Below are 21,206 nucleotides of genomic sequence, written 5' to 3'. Positions count from 1 at the left end.
ACGTGAGGCTACTTCTCAGAACACCTTCTGCTTCTTTATAGCACCTCTAATAGAGGAGCTCCATCTCATCTGGGTCAATTCTATTTGTTTTTTTGAGTCAAAGCAGTTCTCTTCTTCCTCTCCCTTTGTTTAAATAAAAGACCTAAAGGAAGCCCTTTGCATCCTTCCATATCGTTTCTTTTTCGATTCCACATATAAAGGATGTCATATGATATTTCACCTTCTCAGTCTGACTTACTTCACTCAGTATGACAATTTCTAGGTCCATTCATGTTTATGCAAGTGGCATTATTTCATTCTTTTTAATGGCTGAGTAATATTCCATTGTATATATGTATTGCATCTTCTTTATCTGTTCCTCTGTTGATGGGCATATGGGTTGTTTCCATGTCTTGGCTGTTGTAAACGGTGCTGCAGTGAACACTGGGATGCATGCATCCTTTCTCATCATGCTTTTCTCCAGATATATGCCTGGGAGTGGGATTGTAGGTAGCTCTATTTGGGAGGAAGGGGTAGTTAGAGATGGACTAACTAGGGGTAGTTAGTTAGCTAGTTAATTAGTTAGTTAGCTCTATTTGGGAGGAAGGGATAGTTAGAGATTTTGGGATGGACATGTACACACTGCTATGTTTTAAATGGGTAGCCAACAAGGACCTATTGTATAGCACGTGGAACTCTGTTCAATGGTACGTGGCAGCCTGAATGGGAGGGAAGTTTAGGGGAGAATGGATACATGTATATATATGTATGGCTGAGTCCCTTTGCTCTTCACCTGAAACTATCACAATGCTGTTAATCGGCTACACCCTAATACAAAATAAAAATGTTGTATGGCAAAAAAAAATTTTTTTAATAATAAAAGAAGCCCTTTGCTATAAACACTCATTCTTTTTGATCCTTTCAGCCATGTCGAGTCAGCCAATAACATGGAGCAACTGGTCAGGGAAACTGAAGACTACTCCAAGCACGCCCTGACCTTGGCACGCAAGGCTGCTACTGAAGGAGGCGGCAGCGGCAGCCTCCGTGGCTCCGTGGTGCAAGAGCTTGTGGGAAAGTACGTTTCAGCAGGTCCTCACACAGACCAATACAATCCGCTCCCTCCCAGGGTACAATGCAAACCACATCTGAGGAGCGCTGTGTTCCTTTAGAAGTATCAATAGTCAGAAGTACATGTATATTATCACATGTGAAACGAATCGCCAGTCCAGGTTCGATGCATGGTACAGGATGCTCGGGGCTGCTGCACTGGGATGACCCAGAAGGATGGGATGGGGAGGGAGTTGGGAGGGGGTTCAGGATGGGGAACACATGTACACCCATGGCGGATTCGTGTTGATGTATGGCAAAACCAATACAATATTGTAAAGTAATTAGCCTCCAATTAAAATAAATAAATTTTTAAAAATGAACAATATTTATTCCAAAAATAAATAAATAAAAATAAAAGTATCAATAGTAAGAAGGACGAGAAATGAGAGTGTTACTTTGGAGGAAAGCAGATGCCTTTAAGACTGGAAGAAAAATATCAACTACTCTAAGTAAAGTTTCCATTTTGATTTAGAGATTGCATATTTGTAGATATGGTACCATCTGTGGTTTTTAAACGATGTGAACATACCCATCTGGTGGCATGGAGCGTATAAACATAATATATTCGTGTGATTAAGAATTGGGAAACTTGGGTTGAATTTTTCTGACCCAACCTGTATAAACTTTAATGTCTGTGTTTAAACTGTGGAAAGAGACACATATCAGACATTTATTCTCATCTGGTTCTTCAGATAATCCTGACGACATATTTTTAACAGAATGAATTTTTGCTTTTAATAAAAAGGGCGAATTCTCAAAGTCTGCTCTCTTCACTCCCTGCAGATTGGAGAAAACCAAGTCTCTGGCCCAGCAGCTATCGAGGGAGGTCGCTCAAATTGACACTGAAGCAGATACGTCATATCAGCATAGTCTCCGCCTTCTCAGTTCAACAACTCAGCTTCAGGGGGTCAATGATCAGTCCTTCCAGGTAAGAGCATCTTACCTATGCAGTGATGTACAGAAGAAGGGCCATGATGCTTTCTTCTCGGGGGATTCCATTGAATTGTTCAATCATCCAGTTTTTTCCTCCATATTTACCTTTCTTGCTTTAAATTAGGAAGAGCATTTATCCTCCTCACTATCCTCCTCTTATCTTTGTTCTCAAACTTCAATTTTGGTCCCTGATAACACCTTGGTTCACATTCTGAACCTATTTCTGTTAGTGAATACAAGTTTTCTGTCTCTTCCCTAGTTTGGGGGACTGTTGAAACCTGTAAGAAATTACTATAGATAAATTTTGATATCTACCTTTGGGTCCAACCTATAGTATATCTTCATGTGTAGCCACTTGGAAGGCTTTTTTTTTCCCTCAAAAGTTTGCATTGTTTCTGTCATCAATTCCTTTAACTATTCCAAATTTATTGGATTAATATTCAGCTTTCTACCCACAGCAAAAAGCATTCACAATGATTTTCACACATAGGAAACAACAATAAAAAACGCAGAGCAGACATAAAATTCGTTTGCTAGTTGGGGGGCATGCTGCCTGACTTGCATGAGGAATATTGCCTCATTTCTGTTGGACTTTGGGCCTGGCCTGTAGTTTTCAGACAATGACGGCAGGTCCTAGGAAGACTGGTGTGGCACCTGGTGAGCAGAAAGTAAGGCTTATTCATTTTGGGGGACTCACAGGTAGAAGCGAAGAGGATCAGACAAAAAGCTGACTCTCTCTCAAGCCTGGTGACTAAGAGAATGGATGAGTTCAAGCGTGTGCAAAGCAGTCTGGGAAACTGGGAAGAAGAAACCCAGAAGCTCTTACAGGATGGGAAGAATGAAAGACAGGTATCCTTTGTTACATTCTATCAGCAGACCTGTATTGAATGGCTACCAGTAAGAGGAACCATCAAAAACTCGAAAGGTCGTGATATTGCTGCTTATTGAGACCTTAATGTGATTACCTCAGTTCCACTCACTGAAAGTGAAGTCACTCAGTCATTTCCAACTCTTTTCAACCCCATGGACTGTAGTCTACTAGGCTCTTCCATCCGCGGGATTCTCCAGGCAAGAATGCTGGAGTGGGTTGCCATTTCCTTCAGCCCTCAAATGTAGGAATAGGACTGAAGTCTCCTGGGCCCAGTTTTGATCTAGCTCTGTCTATGAAGACATATGTCTGTACTTCCTAGGTATATATAACATATGTCTATGAAGTATATGTCCATACTTCAGGAAGTATCTAGAGTTTAAAGTTAGGATTTGTAAAATTGTTCTTGTCCCTGAGTAGAGCTCGAGACTGTTCTCAATGTGGAATCCTATTGGGTTGTCAGGTTATAAAGTTTGTGTGGTCTCAGGTTGTGGAGGGGTTTGCTATAGCACCCCTAGACTCCAGGAATCACAATTCTCTGTTGTGAAGAGCAGTGTGTCAGAGAGACTATGCTGGCAGGAGGGCTCTGCCCGGGTGTGTGTTACATTTACTCTAATCTTGTTCTGCCTGCCCATTTACAGAAATCAGATCAGCTGCTTTCCCGTGCCAACCTTGCTAAAAGCAGAGCCCAAGAAGCACTAAGTATGGGCAATGCCACTTTTTATGAAGTTGAGAACATCTTAAAGAACCTCAGAGGTGAGTATTTCAGGGTTCAGATCACTTGAGTATTTTAAAGTTATAAACGTGACTTTGGCTTATTTTGAATCATCATAAATCTCTGTAAGTGCAGGCATGTTGAGATATTAATAGACTCTCAATAAATATCTTTGTAAAGAAAAACATTTTAAAATATTTGATATAGTAGAAACAATTGTGAAAACTGAAAGTGTTAATTGCACAGTTGTGTACAACTCTTTGTGACCCAATGGACTGTAGCCCGCTAGGTTCCTCTGTCTATGGAATTGTCCAGGCAAGAATACTGGAATGGGTAGCTATTCCCTTCTCCAGAGGATTTTCCCAACCCAGGGATCCAACCCAGGTCTCCCACATTGCAGGCAGATTCTTTACCATCTGAGCCACCAAGGAAGCCCATATTGTACTAAATGTCAAAAGGCTTGAGTTCTGATCTATGCTCAATCATGTGATTAGGCTGAGCTGGCTGTGTGACTGTAGGCAAGTCACCTAACCTTTCCGGACTCTGATTTTCCCATCTCTAAAAGAAGAAATTTGAACTAAACTGCCTCGAAGGTCCTGCAGAGATTTGATATCTCACTACGTAGATAATTTTCTTTTCTCTCCCTTTCTTTCTTTCTTCCTTTCTCTCTCTCTGTCTTTCTTTCTTTGGCCTGGTTGTTCCAATATAGAGTCAGTGAGGTTGCCTTGTGATAAATGATATAGAACAAGCTTTGTCATAGCATCTGGATTCCAGGAAATTTGGGTTTGTGCCTTGCAGTGCGTGCGTTCTAAGTCACTTCAGTTGTTTCTGACTCTTTGTGATCCTGTGGACTGTAGCTGGTCCGTCTCCTCTGTCCATGGGGTTCTCCAGGCAAGAATGCTAGAGTGGGTTTGCATTCCCTCCTCCAGGGGATCTTTCCGACCCAGGGATTGAAGCTGACTCTTTTCTGTCTCCTGCACTGACAGGTGGGTTTTTTTACCACTAGCGCCACCTGGGAAGCCTTGCAGAGATTTGGTTAAAGTTTCAGGCTTCTTCACTAAAGAACAACAATAAAGACATTTTCAAGTCTTGGGATTTTCTTCTTCACCCATTTTCTTCTCTATCCATTCTATTCAATTGCTAACTACTGCCATTGGCAGCTTAGGGTTTAAGGCTCTGGCTTGAAACTTTGGGCTTCAAAGAGTCTACTTGCTTCTGATTCATTTGGAGGTTCACTTTTGCAAAGATGGGGACCCAGGGCAGGCTGATTGTTGATTGTCAGTTCAATACTTTCTCTTGGACAAGAAAGAGTCATGACCACAACTTTCCACTCTCTTATCCCTTGCTGCTGCTGCTGCCAAGTCACTTCAGTCGTGTCCAACTCTGTGTGACCCCACAGACGGAAGCCCACCAGGCTCCCCCGTCCCTGGGACTCTCCAGGCAAGAACACTGGAGTGGGTTGCCATTTCCTTCTCCAATGTGTGAAAGTGAAAAGTGACAGTGAAGTCGCTCAGTCGTGTCCAACCCCTAGCGACCCCATGGACTGCAGCCCACCAGGCTCCTCCATCCATGGGATTTTCCAGGCAAGAGTACTGGAGTGGCTTGCCATTGCCTTCTCCGCTCTTATCCTTAGGTGCTATTAACACTCTGATTTTTCTTAAAGGCCTCAGCCCCCTTCATCTTCAGTTGTAAGTTAATTTTCATCTTCATGGCAATGTTTTCTTATCTTCATTTCAGAGTTTGATCTACAGGTTGAAGACAGAAAAGCAGAGGCTGAAGAGGCCATGAAGAGACTCTCTTACATCAGCCAGAAGGTTGCAGATGCCAGTGACAAGACCAGACGAGCAGAAACAGCCCTGGGGGGTGCTGCTACTGACGCCCAGAGGGCAAAGACTGCAGCCGGGGAGGCCCTGAAGATTGCCGGCAAGATTGAACAGGTAAAGAGAAATCGCAGGTCAGCAAGAGAGCTTCAAACATACCGGTCATGTTGAATGAGCGAGAGCGTTGGGCTCATTCTGACCTGTAGGACTCAGCGTCCTATCATGGTCCATGGTGTTCCCAGATCCACTTGGCTGGCCTTACGGTTGGTTGGTTCACAAGCCTGTCATTGACTGAGGGCTAGAACCCCACCCCCGCCATTTTCAGTCACCTTTCTGGACAGCACCATGAGAAGAACCGTGCAAGATTGCTTTTTATTTAGACTGTTCTGTTCGTTTCCTGGACCTGCTATCAAAAGCAGCACAAATTGAGTGGCTTAAAACAACAGGAATTTATTCTCTCAGAGTTCTGGAGGCTAGAAGTCTGAAATCAAGGTGTCAGCAGAGCGATGCTCCCTCTGAGACTCTGGCTAGAAACCTCCCATGCCTCTTCCTAGCTTCTGGTGGTGGCTGTCAATCCTTTGTGTTCCTTGGTTTGCAGTGGTTTCTCTCCAGTCCCTGCTTCTGTCATCACCCGGGGCCCTTCTTCCTGGATCTCTCCAGCTCTTATTAGGACGCTGGTTGGATTCGGGGCCCACTCTCCTCCAGCATGAACTTATCTTAATAAATTACATCTGCAACAACCCTATTTCTGAATTAGGTCACACTCTGAGGTATTAGGGGTTAGAATTTCAACACATCTTTTTTTGGGGGGACACAATTCAACTTGCAGCAACTATCCCAGTGCTTTGATTCAAGATTGTGAAATTCTGGAGTTCTGGGTCTAAGCTCCACTTACTCATTTTTGGCTTTGCTTCCACTCTGTGCCAGCACTGTGGTTGGTGCTGGGGATGTGGGGATGGGGAAAAGTCAGTTCTTCTCTTTAAGGAGCACTCAGTGTAATGGGAGAGACAGACTAGTTGCACTTACAGCCCAAATGTTAAGTGCTACAGTAGAAAGTTGTGGTCATGACTCTCTCAACTGGAAGAGAACTTCCTAGTTCTGATTTAAGTGTGACTTTTAGAAATCGTAAGCAGCTCTAGAAAACCCAGAGGGAACTTTTGGTATCTAGACTGTGTGGCCTCACTCTTGGACCACTTCCAAAAATAATCTCCAATCTTAGGTCCCTTTAGGGTAGAGACCAATTTTCTGTGCCTCTCTTTATATGGCTTCTAGCACAGAGACATCTGTGACTTGATGCCTAATAGTAGCTTGTTGATAAAGATATTAAGATTCACTCATCCTAGTGAAAACAAAGCTGTAGCCCATTCATTCTCTGCACCCCAAACTCAAGTGTCTTGGGGAACAAAGCCATTTAAAAGATGATGGCAGTAGAGAAACGTGACAAAGAAGGAGTTGAGTTTCTCACTCTCTGGGTTTTCCCAACTGGTTCCTGTTTCACTCACCGTTTGTTGAGCTTGACCCGGGAGGGAAGCAGTGTCTCACAGCTGACCATACTAGTCTCTGGAGACATACCCCCAAATTCATTTGTTTGAGGCAGAGCTTGAGAAGGGGGTGTCCCCAAGTCTGACTCTCTCATTGTTTATCTCACTTACTCCATCGGAGCCTGGCCGCAGCTGTACTTTTTCTGCGGTCGCCTTTGGGGTATTTCTGTGCCTCACCCCTCTCTCCTTCCGTCCCTGGCTCCTTTTCTTCTGCCAGGAGATTGGGAGTCTGAACTTGGAGGCCAATGTGACAGCAGATGGAGCCTTGGCCATGGAGAAGGGACTGGCCACTCTCAAGAGTGAGATGAGGAAAGCGGAAGGAGAGCTGGCAAGGAAGGAACAGGAGTTCGACGTGGATACGGACGCAGTGCAGACAGTGAGTTCCCATGGCTTTCCACGGCAGAGTCCTTTAACCGGGCCAGTGTGGGAACACCCTTTCCAGATGGGCTTGTGTTTATTTTTTCCTCAGGTAATTACAGAAGCCCAGAGAGTTGACAGCAGAGCCAAGAATGCTGGAGTCACGATCCAAGACACACTCAACACATTGGATGGCATCCTACATCTAATAGGTATGTGGAGTATCCACAACCTTCCAACCTGTGTTCCAGGGCTTCTCCCCAGATGATTAACTAGACTTAGTCCCGATGCATGGGAATCTCAACTTCCCTTAAGGGTGTCAGGAAATTTGCTTTGTTTCCAGGCTCAGATACCTTCGGCAGGTTGCTTTTCATTTGCTGTGTTCTATTTTACCATCTCTAAGGTGGGTCAACCTACCTATTGCCCTTGGAGATGAAAGTCTGTAGGTCAAAGAACTGGGTATTTGGGGAAGGTATACTGAGGCTCAGAGAGGTTAATAATGTTCTGCAGATCACACAGTAAATTGTGGAGGTAGGATTCAAACTTCTCAGTGAAAGAGAATACTGGATGGCTTGACAGCCCCACTAAGGATTCTGACCTTGATCCCGAGAATCTAGTGGACAGTGTCAAGCAGAGGGATGGTGTCAGTGCTGTATATTTTGGAAAGATCACTGGGGCATCTGGGTGGAGGATAGTTTGAAGGAGGCTTAGACAAGAGGCAGGATAAGATCATTTTGGAGACAGTTGTAGTATTTGAGAGATGAGAGAGCTCTAAGACAGTAGGAGTGGTGAGGGGGAAGACTCTCCCAGCCTGTGAGATCAAGAATCACTTGCTGAGGGACTTCCCTGGTGATCCAGTGACTAAGGCTCTGTACTCCCAATGCAGGGGGCCCAGGTTCGATCCCTGGTCAAGGAACTAGATTCCGTGTGCGGCAGCTAAGACCTGGCACAGTCAAATAAATACATAAAAACTAAGAAAAAAGAATTACTTGCTGATTCTGCTGTTTGTCCCTCCCCAAACCACAGTTGGGACTTCCCAGGTGGCTCTAGTGGTAAAGAACCCACCTGCTGATGCAGGAGACATACGATATGGGTTCGATCCCTGGGTCAGGAGGATCCTCTGGAGGAGGGCATGGCAACCCACTTCAGTATTCTTGGCTGGAGAATCCCATGGACAGAGGAGCCTGGTGGGATACACGTGAACACACACACACAAACCACAGTTACACCTTGCTGTAACTGGTTGTGGAAACTTGGTAGGTGATCCAGATGAAATGTCAAAGAGGTAGGTCCATGAGACACTGTAGAAATTTTAGGCTGAAATAGATTTGATGGCACCCCATGGCCACAGCTCATTACCTCATAGCATCCCTCCCAAAAGAAAGTTCAGATAAATTAAAATCCTGGATTTGGGTAGAACTGATATCAAACATTGTGTGGCCTGTTTTATCAAGCTTGGACCACAGCATATATGGAACTAGGGCTTCAGTCAGGGATTCCAGCCATACTTAGGAGAGCCACTTTCAAACTTGGCTTTTCTGTGGAGTGTCATCTTCACCCTGAGAGACAAGTATTGTCTGCGTTGTTTTCCTGATGGGTCTGCTTTGTGATCCAGTGAGTCCCAAAGAGTGAAATACCCTCTTAAGGTAAAAAAAAAAAGTCCCCAGCTGAGAGTTTATCAGCTTTGCTTAGTGTTCTGAAAAAGGCAATGAAACTAACAGGGCCTTTAGAGGAAATGAGAGCATGGGGAGGAAGGCTGGGTGAGAACCGTCAAGCACTTTCTGTGTGCCAGGCACTATGCCAGATTTTTTTGTGGTGGATGGTTGTGTAAAATTTGTAAAGGTTCTATGAGGTGGGTTTTAGGGCTTACCTGGTGGCTCAGTGGTAATGAATCTGCCTGCCAAGCAGGAGATGAGGGAAGATCACCTGGAGAAGGAAATGGCAACCCACTCCAGTATTCTTGCCTGGGAAACCCCATGGATGGAGGAGCTATATAGTCCATGGGGTTGCATAAGAGTTGGACATGACTTAGCAACTAAACAACAACAGTGAGCAATGGTTTTTCCTGTGGTCATGTATGGATGTGAGAGTTGGACTGTGAAGAAGGCTGATCGCCGAAGAATCGATGCTTTTGAACTGTGGTGTTGGAGAAGACTCTTGAGAGTCCCTTATACTGCAAGGAGATCCAACCAGTCCATTCTAAAGGAGATCAATCCTGGATGTTCATTGGAGGGATTGATGCTAAGGCTGAAACTGCAATACTTTGGCCACCTCATGCGACGAGTTGACTCACTGGAAAAGACTCTGATGCTGGGAAAGGTTGGGGGCGGGAGGAGAAGGGGACGACAGAGAATGAGATGGCTGGATGGCATCACTGACTCTGTGGACATGAGTTTGAGTGAACTCCGGGAGTTGGTGATGGACAGGGAGGCCTGGCGTGCTGTGATTCATGGGGTCGCGGAGAGTCGGACATGACTGAGCGACTGAACTGACTGAACTGACTGACTGAGGTGGATTTTATTATTTTATTTCACAGAATAGTGAACAGAAGCTCAAGGAGTTTAATACTGCCCCCCAGATCACGTAGTATATGGGGGAGACAGGATTCCACCCGAGGTCTCTGTGTCTGATGCTCCTGCCGTTTGCAAGAAGCTCATGCTGCCTCCCCATGGACATTTTGTCTGCAAGCCTGCTTCACTTCTCCTGCATGTCTTAGAACCCTAAATTCTAGAATCCTCCCCTGTCCCCAGGGGAAGGACTGATCTACTGGATCAACGTTTGGGTTATTGTGCTGTTTCTACTCTGTCTGGTCTCTTGAGTCCTGGAAAAATTACAATTTAATCTCTTTAGCTGGGATAAAACTTCTGCACTCAAATGGATCTGACCTTGAACTGTCCACTCAAACCTATTCAAACCAAACCGGTCTTGCCAGGTGCCCTTCATGCTGACATGTCAGATCATTTATGAGTAGAGCGTACCTGAACAAATGTGACCACATTTCATATTGGAAATAAACTAATGTCTAGCCAGATCCCCACTGTTCCAGAATGAAGTCTTCCATCATTTCATACAGCTGGAATGCATCCCTTAAATAGCAAAGCCTACCTTGGCCTCCCTAAGCCCTGAAACCCAGCCAGTTTCTAAAGGTCTTCTAATAGAAAACAGCAAGAAATTTCCTAAGGGTGATTCAGAGAGCAGAATTTGGAGTTGATTCTGATCCTAGGGATGAGCTGTGTTGGGCAGACACCTTGGGCAGTATTCAGTCCCTGTGACCTTCAGCCTTCATCTTTTCAGAACAGAAGCTGTTGACTCTATCATGAAAACCAAAGTCCAAGCTTCATTTTAACTAAAGAGCCCAGATGCTTAAACTGGGCTTTTCAAAACCTAGTAACAAGGTTTGTGCTCTCAAATTTTTCTTCTAGATTATTTCTAATTTAAAATAAGCCTTTTTAAAAGAATGGCATACTATTGGCTCTGAGCGGGTGAAAACAGAAATTAAAGTTACGGAAGGGCCTGCATGCGTTCAAGGGGATCTAACTACAGCTTTTCCCTCTGTTAACTCCTTTCTTGTCCTCTAAAAATAGACCAGCCTGGCAGTGTGGATGAAGAGGGGCTGATCTTACTGGAGCAGAAGCTCTTTCGAGCCAAGACCCAGATCAATAGCCGGCTGCGGCCGCTGATGTCAGAGCTGGAGGAGAAAGTGCGTTGGCAGAGGGGCCACCTCCGCTCACTGGAGACAAGCATAGATGGCATTCTGGCTGATGTGAAGAACCTGGAGAACATTCGGGACAACCTGCCCCCAGGCTGCTACAATACCCAGGCTCTTGAGCAACAATGAAGCTGCCTTCGAGATTTCCCAACTGGGGTTCTTAGGATGGAGACCTCAGGCTCAGAAGCCATCTCACACGGGTAGGGTGGGATGGGGACATTTGGAAGTGTTGATGGGCATTCTCAGCTCAACTGAACCTGGCCCCACCCTGAGACCTTGGCCAAGATCAGTGTCTTATTGTACCAGTGTGATGCTCTTTGCTTCCTGATGCGGGGCAATGAGGCAAATAGCACTGAGTATGAGAGTCATCAAGGGCCTGGACACCCAAAGGGTAGACCAGATGGAAGGACAAACTGCACAGGCAGATAGTCATAGACCAACTCCTGGAGTATGAACAAGTGTTGCCATGTCATCGGCGGCTTATTCTTGGAGTAAATGTGACCAAAGGAAATTTTTTTTTACTTTGCCCACGGATAAAATTCTTTCTAATGTCAGAACAGAGAGTGAATTGAAGTCATGCTGTGGTCAGTAAAATACTGTTGCCTCGTAGTGTTCAATGTGTTCTTGTTGATCAGAGTCCCTCCCACTTATTGCCCGATCCATGACGTGTACTCCACTTTCAAGCTGGAGGAAGTGATGAACTGTAAGCCTGGCATGTTTGGAGCATTGGTATCCTGCTACCTTTGAGTTCTTCTGGGCCTGGAAGTGACCACCTTTCCCCTGATGATGCCAGGCAACTTAGAGACAATGTTTTTATTAAAGGATTTCTTACCAGCGAAGCAAACATTGGGAAAGTATTTACGTTCAAGTTTCAAAGTGATAGAAAAATGTAGCTTGGGTTCTGAAAGAGGTGCAATTATCTAAGAAGATGTATTAGTCCTAATTCAATGCCATTTTCAAACACTAAAAATTATGTGCCCCTGGGGGTTTGTTCTCACTCTGTTTCGATAACAGACAATGTTCCTACTCATACTTGAACTCGGTGGCATCCATCCTTCCATCCATCCATCCATCCTTACAACATATATTTATTGAGTACCAACTGTGTGCCAGGGGCTGGGGTACAGTGGTGACACAGTCTCCGTCTTCATAGAGTTGACTGAATAGTAAGCAAGACAAATCTTAAAAAAAAAATTAAACTTACAAATCCTGTTCCTCACAAGTCATTGCAATAACCCCTTGGTTTGCAACCTCATTTTTCAACGGAACATATGTTGCAAGACATTCCCATGGGGCACTTGGATTTTGGTAAATAGCTGAAATGACTCTGGATTGTGCACCCTTTCTTGCATTTCAGCTGTTGCTCTGCCCCTTTTCACAACTGATTGCAACAGATTGTTGAGTCATAACACCAGTGGGAATTTCTGGAAAAATCAGAGGCCCTTCTAGCCTCGGCTCAGTAGATTTTGGTACTGCCTCACCTCTGTATTTCCTTGGCTTTTCATGGACCTGTTTTTTTTTAAATAAAGAAAAATTCGTAGATGCCTGTGGTCAGTTTCTAATTTGTTAAACTCTAAGCTTAGGGTGTAGGTACCAAAGCAGTGGAAACAAAAAATGCTTCAGAAAGAGATGTGAGCCCCCAGAATTAGCATCTTTAATCCCTTTTTCTGAGCATCTTGTTTGCCCTTTCCAACCAGGCAAGCAGTTTATGAGATTTAACTGGTTCTGTCTCCTAAGCATAAAGAAGGATTTATTTCTGGAACAACCTGAGCAGGGTGAGGGTGATAATTAATGTTTTGGCTTCTTTTTTTTATCAGCTATAAAAAAATAAAGGCAAAAATCAATCATTTGTGGTACATTGTCATGCTTTTTAATAAACTAAAATTTAGTAAATGGAGATCCTGAATTGGCCATCTACCCAAGTGACTGAGGACAGAATTCTGCTTCTGCCTACACTGACCCCCCAAATTCTGACAGATTTGATCACTCTGCTTCGCCTTCTCTGAAAGTGCATTTTTAATCCTGTCTTGGCATACTCAATCACATATCTTACAAATTTGATTCAATTAACTACAATATCACACAGACCTAAAAATATGCATAATTCAGTCATGATTGACTTTTTTTCTTGTTCTCATCATGTACTGGATGGAAAGTTGGCAGAGTAGCCCTCCACATATTCATTTCAGAGGGCCTGCCGTTAATAACATGACTTCTAAGGTTGCCCTAGGCAGCATCTCCCTTCCAGTGGGTGGAGAGGAAAAAAGACATGGACAAAGGAGATACATGGAAGTTTTTGTGGGGCAGGCCTGGTGAAGGCTGAACACCACTTTCTATCACATTCCATGGTCCAGAACCCAGTAATTATTAAGACGACCTCTAACGTGTAAGGTGTCTGGAAAATAGAGTACCTTGGTAGGAAGTAGATGTCTCTGACAGTTCTCTACTATGAAAGGGGAGAATGCGTCTTAGTGATTGGCTATCTGTTTCTGTGAAGAATACATATTCCAGGGTACTTGGTGGGGGATCCGAGGGTGCCTGCAATCATAAAAGGATTCCTTCGTGGGACTGACTGTTTACAGAGTCATAAGATTGTCTTCCCTGACACATGGGAGATGATCCCTATGTAGAGATGGGAAACGGAAAAGTGACTCATGTGACTCTCTTTGGACAGAAATGATTCCCTCATTTCTGAGATTGCAGTAGATTGTCCCTAAGATGAGAGAAGGAGCATGTGACTTAGAAATAGCCTCCCCAGGACTTAGACTCTGTTACCAGTCTTGACCTGACCCTGCCAAGTTAAGGGCACTTTCCTTCCTCTTTCTTATCAGTATTTGTGATTTGTAGTGGAAACTCTCTTGTGCTTCTGAGAGTTATCTAACGAAGTGTGCCATTGGTAAGCTATCACACATATTTTCATCTATTTTGACTCATGGGCTTTCTGTCTGGAGAAGTGGGTAGAAATGAAATGCACGTGGACTGTAACTTCTTAGTCAATGTACTTCTGATCTGATCCCAGGATGTGGACTTTTTTCAGTACGCATGGCAGGTTGGACAAAATGTCGGATGGATACTTGGTAATACCCAATGTTTGGAACAAGTCTCAAGGGCTGGGAATGTGTTTATCATTTTTTTTTTTAATGTTTTGCATGGTCGTGGGAATGTTGTAAATTCTTGCTGTGGCTCAGTTTTCCCACCTGGAAAGCAGAGGTTAGACTCTTTTTCCTCTGCTTGCTTTATACTATGGGCTACATGGAACTTTCTAGGAAATTCCAAGATCTGAAGTTTACTTACGGGTCATAAGGGAAAAAATGTGTTATGTACATGCCTGTTAACATAGATACTGTATATATTTTGTAAGTTAGTATAAGTAAGCAAAATAAACCAATGTTTATACCCAATATTAAACAAGAGCTCATCATTACATACTCCTAGGACACAGGGAAAAAAGTGTTTCGCTTTGTGACTAAAGTAGCGAATATAAATACAAACCATCAATTTATAAGTCATATCAAGTACCATAATGATATGCCACCAAAGCCACATAGCTGACTAATCTCAGTCTTAAACAAAAAAAGATACCAAGAACCAAAATGATAAACACACATACACGCAACTAATCTGACAAACCAGTAGCTAAACCTTAAGTGAGCTGGCAGAGTGGAGAATTGTTATTTTACCTTCTGAATCACCATTCAGACCTAAACCCATACATAACGTTTGTCACAATTAAAAATTAAATAAGATCGAATAGTCACGGCAGGGTTGAACAATTAACTTATTCATTTTTAGCTTGTTCACTTTGCCAAACAAAACCAATTATGAGTTTAACAATTTCTGTCTTATTGATATCCTTTATGTCAAGAAGTAAGTTTTTCACAAATACATTTTTAATTCACAAAGAACTAACTTCTTCAAGGATCGAAAGCTAACCAATACCAGACTGTGCAAGTTAGGTAGAACTGAAGATGTCATTAAAAAAAAAAAAAAACAACTGAGAAAACTTAGGCACAATGGAACAGATTTGCTAATTATTCTTCCCTGCTTATGGGTGTGGTTGTGTATACTTTCATATTACACATGCGACATTAGCTAAACCAAGCAGAAAATCTCCTGCTCTAAAAGCATTCTTAACAACTGTTGGCTCCCATCAAGTAAGACTGTGAAGAAAAAGTGATTAATTCTGCAGCTCACAGAGAAGATTCTAGACCAAGACACAAGGCTCTAGTAGCATCATCTTATTTATTAACGTAGTTGAACCATTTTGTTGATAAAACTTTTGTCTGTGACTATACTAGCAACAAAATTTTACTCAAAATATTGTGCTGTGAGATGGTGTTGCAACTTCAATGTAGTATTTATTAATGTGTTGATTTCCATAAAGCAAATCTTATCCTTAAAATGGAAGATTCAGTGGCCAAAAAAGTGATTCAAAAAAGCTTCCCCCTTCCCGTGCCAATCCTTGAGACTGTTAGGATCAAGCTGAGGTTTGGGCCCCAGGCCTAGACTGAAGGAGGAGGGAAAGAGAGTAACTCATTCCTAACTGACTGTTACAGGCTAATAGAACATTCCAAACATACTCAACAAAAAAACCACATGAAAAATCGCATTTACTGGGCATCTATAAGGTGCAAACCAAACAAAATGGACAGAGCACATTCATCACCTTTACCATGATGCTATTCCTAAGGTGTCCGAATTGGCTGAGCTACAAAATCCATCCCTGGACCCATCCTCCCTCTCTCACCTGCCTGCCTTCACATTGGAAAAAGATCCTGAGCTTTTCACATACTGACTTATTTTTGAATTACTCTTTTGATGAATAAAATATAATAACATGCTTCTCTCTCTTAATCTGAGAGAGAAAGAAAGAGTAAGGGAGAGAGAGTGTGTGTGTCTGTCTGTCTGTCTGTTTGGGCTAGTAAAATACACGTCATTCCTCCCTGTAATTCTCTGCCTCTTGCTGTAGTTTGATTATGGAGTCTCACTTTCAATTTAATTAGAAGACCATGTCCTTTTGTTCTTTCTGAGAAGCTGGAGCAGGAGACTAGGGAACGTGGGAGAAAGGTTGGCTAAGCCGGGACAGGAAGAACAGCTTCTCTAGAAGCTCCAGTTCTGGGTTTCAGGCACTTCAGGAAGAGACTTTCCTCCCCTGTTCCCATGTACATTCAAGGAAAATGAAAGCAAGAAGGCCCCAAAGGCTGCCTGGGTGGGAGAAAGGAGGTGGTGAATGAGGTACCCGCTAGCAGCACAGACACCACCCCCTCAGAGGGCCATTCCTTGAGGAGAGAGTCATTGACACGAAGGGTTTCCCTCGTGCCTGTTCTTACATATGAGCCACTTTCATGCAAGTGGGAGAGACATTTTTATTGGTAGGCAGGAAACGAGGCTCCAGACCCCCTCTTGACACAGTCATTCTAGCCCATGCCTTTCTCACGATCTCTGAACCTTTGGGTCGGCCACTGTAGGAAGGAGCAGGGCCTCAGGCTGGAAGTCAGGACCTGGAGGTCATCCTGTGGGCACCTGGGGGCACCACTTCCAACTCTGAGTCATCTCTCTGGTATTGGCCTTGGCTGGGTCACAGTCACGTGTCCTGCCCTGGATTGAAAGAGGGGATCTGAGCTCCCTGTAGCAAGTGAAGAAGGGGGCAGGGCAGGAAATGGACGCTTCCATCCAAAAGGGGAGTCACTTTTCCTTGTATTAAAGGAAAGTTATTTTTATCATGATCCTTGCGATCGATTCACCAAGATAGACTCTGCCTCATTTCATTCCTAGAAATCTACTTCTATCCCTGTTATTTATTTTCTTTAGCTCATCTCACTCTTCCTACAAACGTGCTTTCCACCCCAACACTGAATGCTGCGAGAGTCAGCCCTGTTTCTTCTCATGGGTCATGAACGAAATGGGGCTTGACCACAGAGCCCAGCGAAGAAAGAGTGGACCAAAGAAACAAAAGACAGCTGTCTTTCTCGGATCTGTTCATGTGGATCTTCAGAATAAACTCTATCCATAAACTTCATATCCCTGAAGATGTGTGCTTCTCCAGGGAATCCAGCTCCCTGATTTCCTTTGTATCATTTCCTGGCTTCTGAATGCCTTGCCTAGACAAAGGTACTTCTGTCTTTCTCTCCCCAGCACTCGTGCAATCTTGAGCATTTTCTGGGTCTTTGCCTTCCACAAAGCAATCCTTTCTTGGATTCAGATTTCCTCTAAGCCATTGCCATTTCTAGCAGTTCATTTCTAAGGGAAACCTAGCTACAGCCTTCCTTACCATCACATCCTCCCCTCAAGGACTAGCATACACAAGGCTGTATACAGGGAGCACCTTGGGCAGACATAAGAGAAAGATGCCAGGTAGACTGAAAGCTGCATCTTATCTGGTCAGTATCATGGGGAACCAAAGGAGCAGAGATCATGTGGTGTGATGACCTAATGGTCAGGGAAACATTAGCCTTTTGTCAGGCTTTACACTTGCTGTGTGACCTTGGACCAGTCATTTAATCCAGTGGATCTCTGCTTCCTCATCTTTTAAAAGAAACCTTGGCTCAACTAATCTCTAAAGATCTTCTCAGATTCCATGATTCTTAGCTGAACACCGAGAGCCAAGAACAGTATCTTACTTTTGTCCTTTGGAGATTATTTCCATAATCCAAGAGGTTAAGCCCACCCCCTGCAACCATGCTACTCTTCTGTTAAATTTATTTTCCTGGAGGCTACTGAAGGATGCTGTAGATGTTCCTGGCATCAGATCCCACCCAACACCTCCCAGGCCAGGGCTGGTACTAGATAGCGACAAAATTATCCTACAGTTTGGGGACCATTTCTCAAAGAATGAAAAACCCAAGAGCCAAGAGATTGGATGAGAGACACAGAGCAGAAGAGAGTCATTTCCTTTCGGTTCTTCAGGCAGGACCTGAATGAGGCCCGACCAGCCAGAACAGAGTCTGCCAGAACTGTCTCCAGAGTGCCAGAGGCAGGTGGGAAACTGGGGACAGAGGGGTAGAAGAGTTTAGTGGGTCTTGACAATCCCTCCAGAGGTCTGTTCCGAGAATCCGTGGTCCTGCCAGGCAGACTTCCTTAGGCTACAATTGTAGCTTCTGGGTTCAGCATGAGCCCTAACCCTAAACCCACAAAGAAGGCTGAGGCTCTGCTTCTCAAGAAGGAACTGACCTCAGGCGCCATCTCTGTTACCAAACTAGAGTGGGTGAGAATCACTCGTTCCCATCAGGAAATGGGAATCACTTTCTCTTAGGTCATCCTGGGTTTACATTACAAGAGACATTTCCCAGCCAAACAGGCAATAAATAATTCCAATTAGCCAAGAGCTCTAGCTTGAGTGAACTCTTAGCATGTTTTATTTCAGAAATGACTGCACTTTTAGGACTCGGCCTTGCATACGTGATTCTTTTCAGGTGTAGGAATGCAACTAAGTCTGGCCTCCAAGGGCTTTGATGGTGATCTGAAGATCCCTCGGTAACGTCCGAGCTGGCAGGGGACAACTGAATGGATGCCACCAAGAAATGAGAAGGAACCGGTTGTAGGTGACCGTTAAGCCCAGAGCATCAAAGAAGAGTGGTCTTCGGAAACTAAGGAAATGGACTCGAATCCTGAGCATCCCTACTCCTCCCAGACTTGCGTCCCAGGTTTCAGAACATGAAAGTCTCAGTCTCGACCCCAGACTGCTGTGTGTGGAGGGCGGAGGCGGGGAGAAAGCAGGTGGGTGGGTGGGGGTTGTCGCCGCCTGGTTCAGCGGGCAGAGCCCTCGCGCAGCTTTCTGAGAGCCGAGGCTGGGCTGCGGTATCCTGTCCACAGGGAAGGAATGCCGCAGAGACGCGACAAGGCGACAGACATAAAGAACCGCGGACACGGATTCGATCCAAGTTCTATGAGGCGTGAACAACAACAACAACCAACAAACGAAACAACGAAACGAAAGATAAGAAAGGAAGGAAGAGATAGCCCTTTGTGGTAAAGGGCATGCTGGGAAGGCGAGGGCCAGAGCCGCCCCCCCAGAGCATGCTGGGAGACGGGCACCCGCGCATCTCCGCGGGCCGCGCTTCGCCCACCCCGACCCGGAGACCAGAGGAGAGTCTGTCCGAAGATGGCTGCGGAGCGGGGTGCGCTGTGGTGTTCGCTGCAGGCTCCCCCACACTGTGGGGGCTTGAGTCAGCAGGTGGGGAGAACAGTCAAGATGAGGAGGCGGGAAAACGGAGGCGGGGGAGAGACGGGCCGGACGGAGGCGGCAGGGGGCCGGTGTGCTGGCGGAGGACCGGGGGAGAGTGGAGCGGAGCGCGCCGTGGCCGCTAGCCCGACGCGTTGATGTACAGCTGGCTCTTGAGAATGTAGTCGATGACCGGCTGGGACAGGTAATCCACGACGTGGCCATCCCCGTGCTGCAGAGCCAGCCTGGTGGAGGAGAGACGCCATCAGAGGGCACGCTTTCCCGAAAGCAAGGCCAGAGGACTGGCCAGCCCGTTCCCTTTTGAGGAAAGGGTTTACCCAACACCCATTACCCGTCTTTGCTTAGGCTAAGTGCATGGCGTTCCTATCAGAGAAAATACCCCTTTCCCCTCTAATTCTTCCTCCATCCTGACTCCATCTTCCTAACTGAAGAACCTCTGGCAAGTTTTAAACCCATCCGTGCTTCCATTTCCTCCTCTGTAAAACAGGGGTAATACTGGGGCCTGGGGCCGAGCTCAGCTATCAGAATGATTAAACATCATACCAGGTAGCACTTAGGAAAGCCCAAGCACACAGTAGGCATTTCAAGGTGTTAGCTATTCTTATGTCATCTCTTTGTGTTTCTCTACACCAAGGTCTCAGGAAAAGGAGTATCACGATTGATTCCTTCTTTTTCTTCCTAAGGAAGCCCCGAGGGAGAAGAAGCAGTCCTCCTTCATGAGGCTCTTCTCACAAGCCCTGGTGAGGGGAGGCGCTACCGTGTACAGAAGGACTCTCCTCATACTGCACTTTCGGCACAGTTTTGTTCCAGTCTTGGCCTGGCTGCTTCCCATTCTCTATGCACAGGGTGGTCTTGGGAATGTCAGGCCCCAAGGAGCCATTTGTAAGAATTCACACTCCTCTGAACACCTAGATGCTAAAATGCATCTGTGCCTTGCGCTGTGAGATCTCCCCGAAGGCTGGCTCAGGGCCTTTGCAATGCACGCAGTGTCCTGACCTTCCAGCAAACTAGATCCCCACACAGTTTATGGGGAGGCTTCTTGAAAAAGTGGTTTACATCCATGGTTTCCAAATGCCAATTCCAATTTCATGAGAATCACCCAGAAAGCAGCTCCCCAGAGACCCAACCCCCCAAAATTCTGATTCAGTGGGAATGAATGGGACACTGAAATTTGTGTTGCCATTTAAGTTTTCACAGTAATTTTATTATACAGCCATGGTTGGAACCACAATCTTCCCCTCTTCCCTCATTGGCCATTGCCACTTCTGCTCTCACCTCATAGTTGATGCTACTGTTTCAAGGGTCTGCATAATCACCTTTCAGGGAACAAGTCTAGTGGACCTTTTAAATCCCTGGGCTCACTTGATTTCTTTGAAACATATGACACAGATAACAAATGACATCTGTGTACCCTCTCTCTGTACCCTCTCTCTGTACCCTCTGCTGCCTTTGTTCCAGGGCCACCAATGCTGGTGGTTTCTGACTGCTCCTTGGTCTTTTATTTTTTTATTACTTTTTAAATTGGAGTATAGTTGATTCACAATGTTGTATTAGCTTCAGGTGTACAATAAAGTGATTCAATCATACATATATAGCTATAATTCTTTTTCAGGTTCTTTTCCTTTGTATATTCTTAGAAAATATTGAGTAGAGTTCCCTGTGCTATACAGTAGGTCTTTGTTGATTATCTATTATATATATAGTAGTATGTACATATTAATATATAGTAATGTGTATATATTAATATATATACACACTACTGTATATAGTACTGTGTATATATTAATCCCAAACTTCTAATTGACCCCTCAGTCTTCCTTTAAATAAATGTTAATATGTTTTAAATGTTCCCATAGCCTTCTTTGCTCTTACTGACTCTCCCTGTGAACTCAGCCATGCCCTTAAACTTTAATTTACACTTAGGTGCTCATGGCTTTCAGTTTTATTATACTTCCAGACTTCTGTATTCCACATGTCTTATCCTTCCATTTG

The 21,206-nt window shown here is 44.6% G+C and overlaps 2 protein-coding genes across 4 annotated transcripts in view; one reads left to right on the top strand and one right to left on the bottom strand.

Annotated features, from left to right (window-relative positions):
- Window positions 1–14,441, top strand: part of LAMC2 (laminin subunit gamma 2) — a 71,555-nt gene extending 57,114 nt beyond the window's left edge. For 2 of the 3 annotated variants that reach the window (XM_088845278.1, XM_055419117.2), the window contains 8 exons: window positions 905–1,054; window positions 1,873–2,017; window positions 2,722–2,871; window positions 3,532–3,646; window positions 5,343–5,542; window positions 7,184–7,342; window positions 7,436–7,535; window positions 10,908–14,441. In XM_088845278.1, coding sequence (XP_088701404.1) covers window positions 905–1,054; window positions 1,873–2,017; window positions 2,722–2,871; window positions 3,532–3,646; window positions 5,343–5,542; window positions 7,184–7,342; window positions 7,436–7,535; window positions 10,908–11,161 — 1,273 coding nt within the window. In that variant the 3' untranslated portion in view covers window positions 11,162–14,441. Of the gene's footprint in view, window positions 1–904; window positions 1,055–1,872; window positions 2,018–2,721; window positions 2,872–3,531; window positions 3,647–5,342; window positions 5,543–7,183; window positions 7,343–7,435; window positions 7,536–9,859; window positions 10,870–10,907 lie in introns of those variants that run through there. The other variant, XM_055419118.2, reaches the window with a different exon arrangement.
- A 605-nt stretch (window positions 14,442–15,046) lies between these two features.
- NMNAT2 (nicotinamide nucleotide adenylyltransferase 2) overlaps window positions 15,047–21,206 on the bottom strand; it is a 231,966-nt gene continuing 225,806 nt past the window's right edge. Inside the window, exon 14 of the mRNA XM_088845279.1 lies at window positions 15,047–19,438. Coding sequence (XP_088701405.1) covers window positions 19,336–19,438 — 103 coding nt within the window. The 3' untranslated portion in view covers window positions 15,047–19,335. The remainder of the gene's footprint in view (window positions 19,439–21,206) is intronic.

The sequence above is a fragment of the Moschus berezovskii genome, chromosome 17 (genome assembly GCF_049115385.1).
Source record: "Moschus berezovskii isolate FMDL1 chromosome 17, NW_MosBer_1.0, whole genome shotgun sequence".
Classification (NCBI taxonomy): Eukaryota; Metazoa; Chordata; class Mammalia; order Artiodactyla; family Moschidae; genus Moschus; species Moschus berezovskii.
The sequence above is the reverse complement of the archived record's forward strand: the minus strand, read 5'-3'. Positions and strand labels throughout refer to the sequence as shown.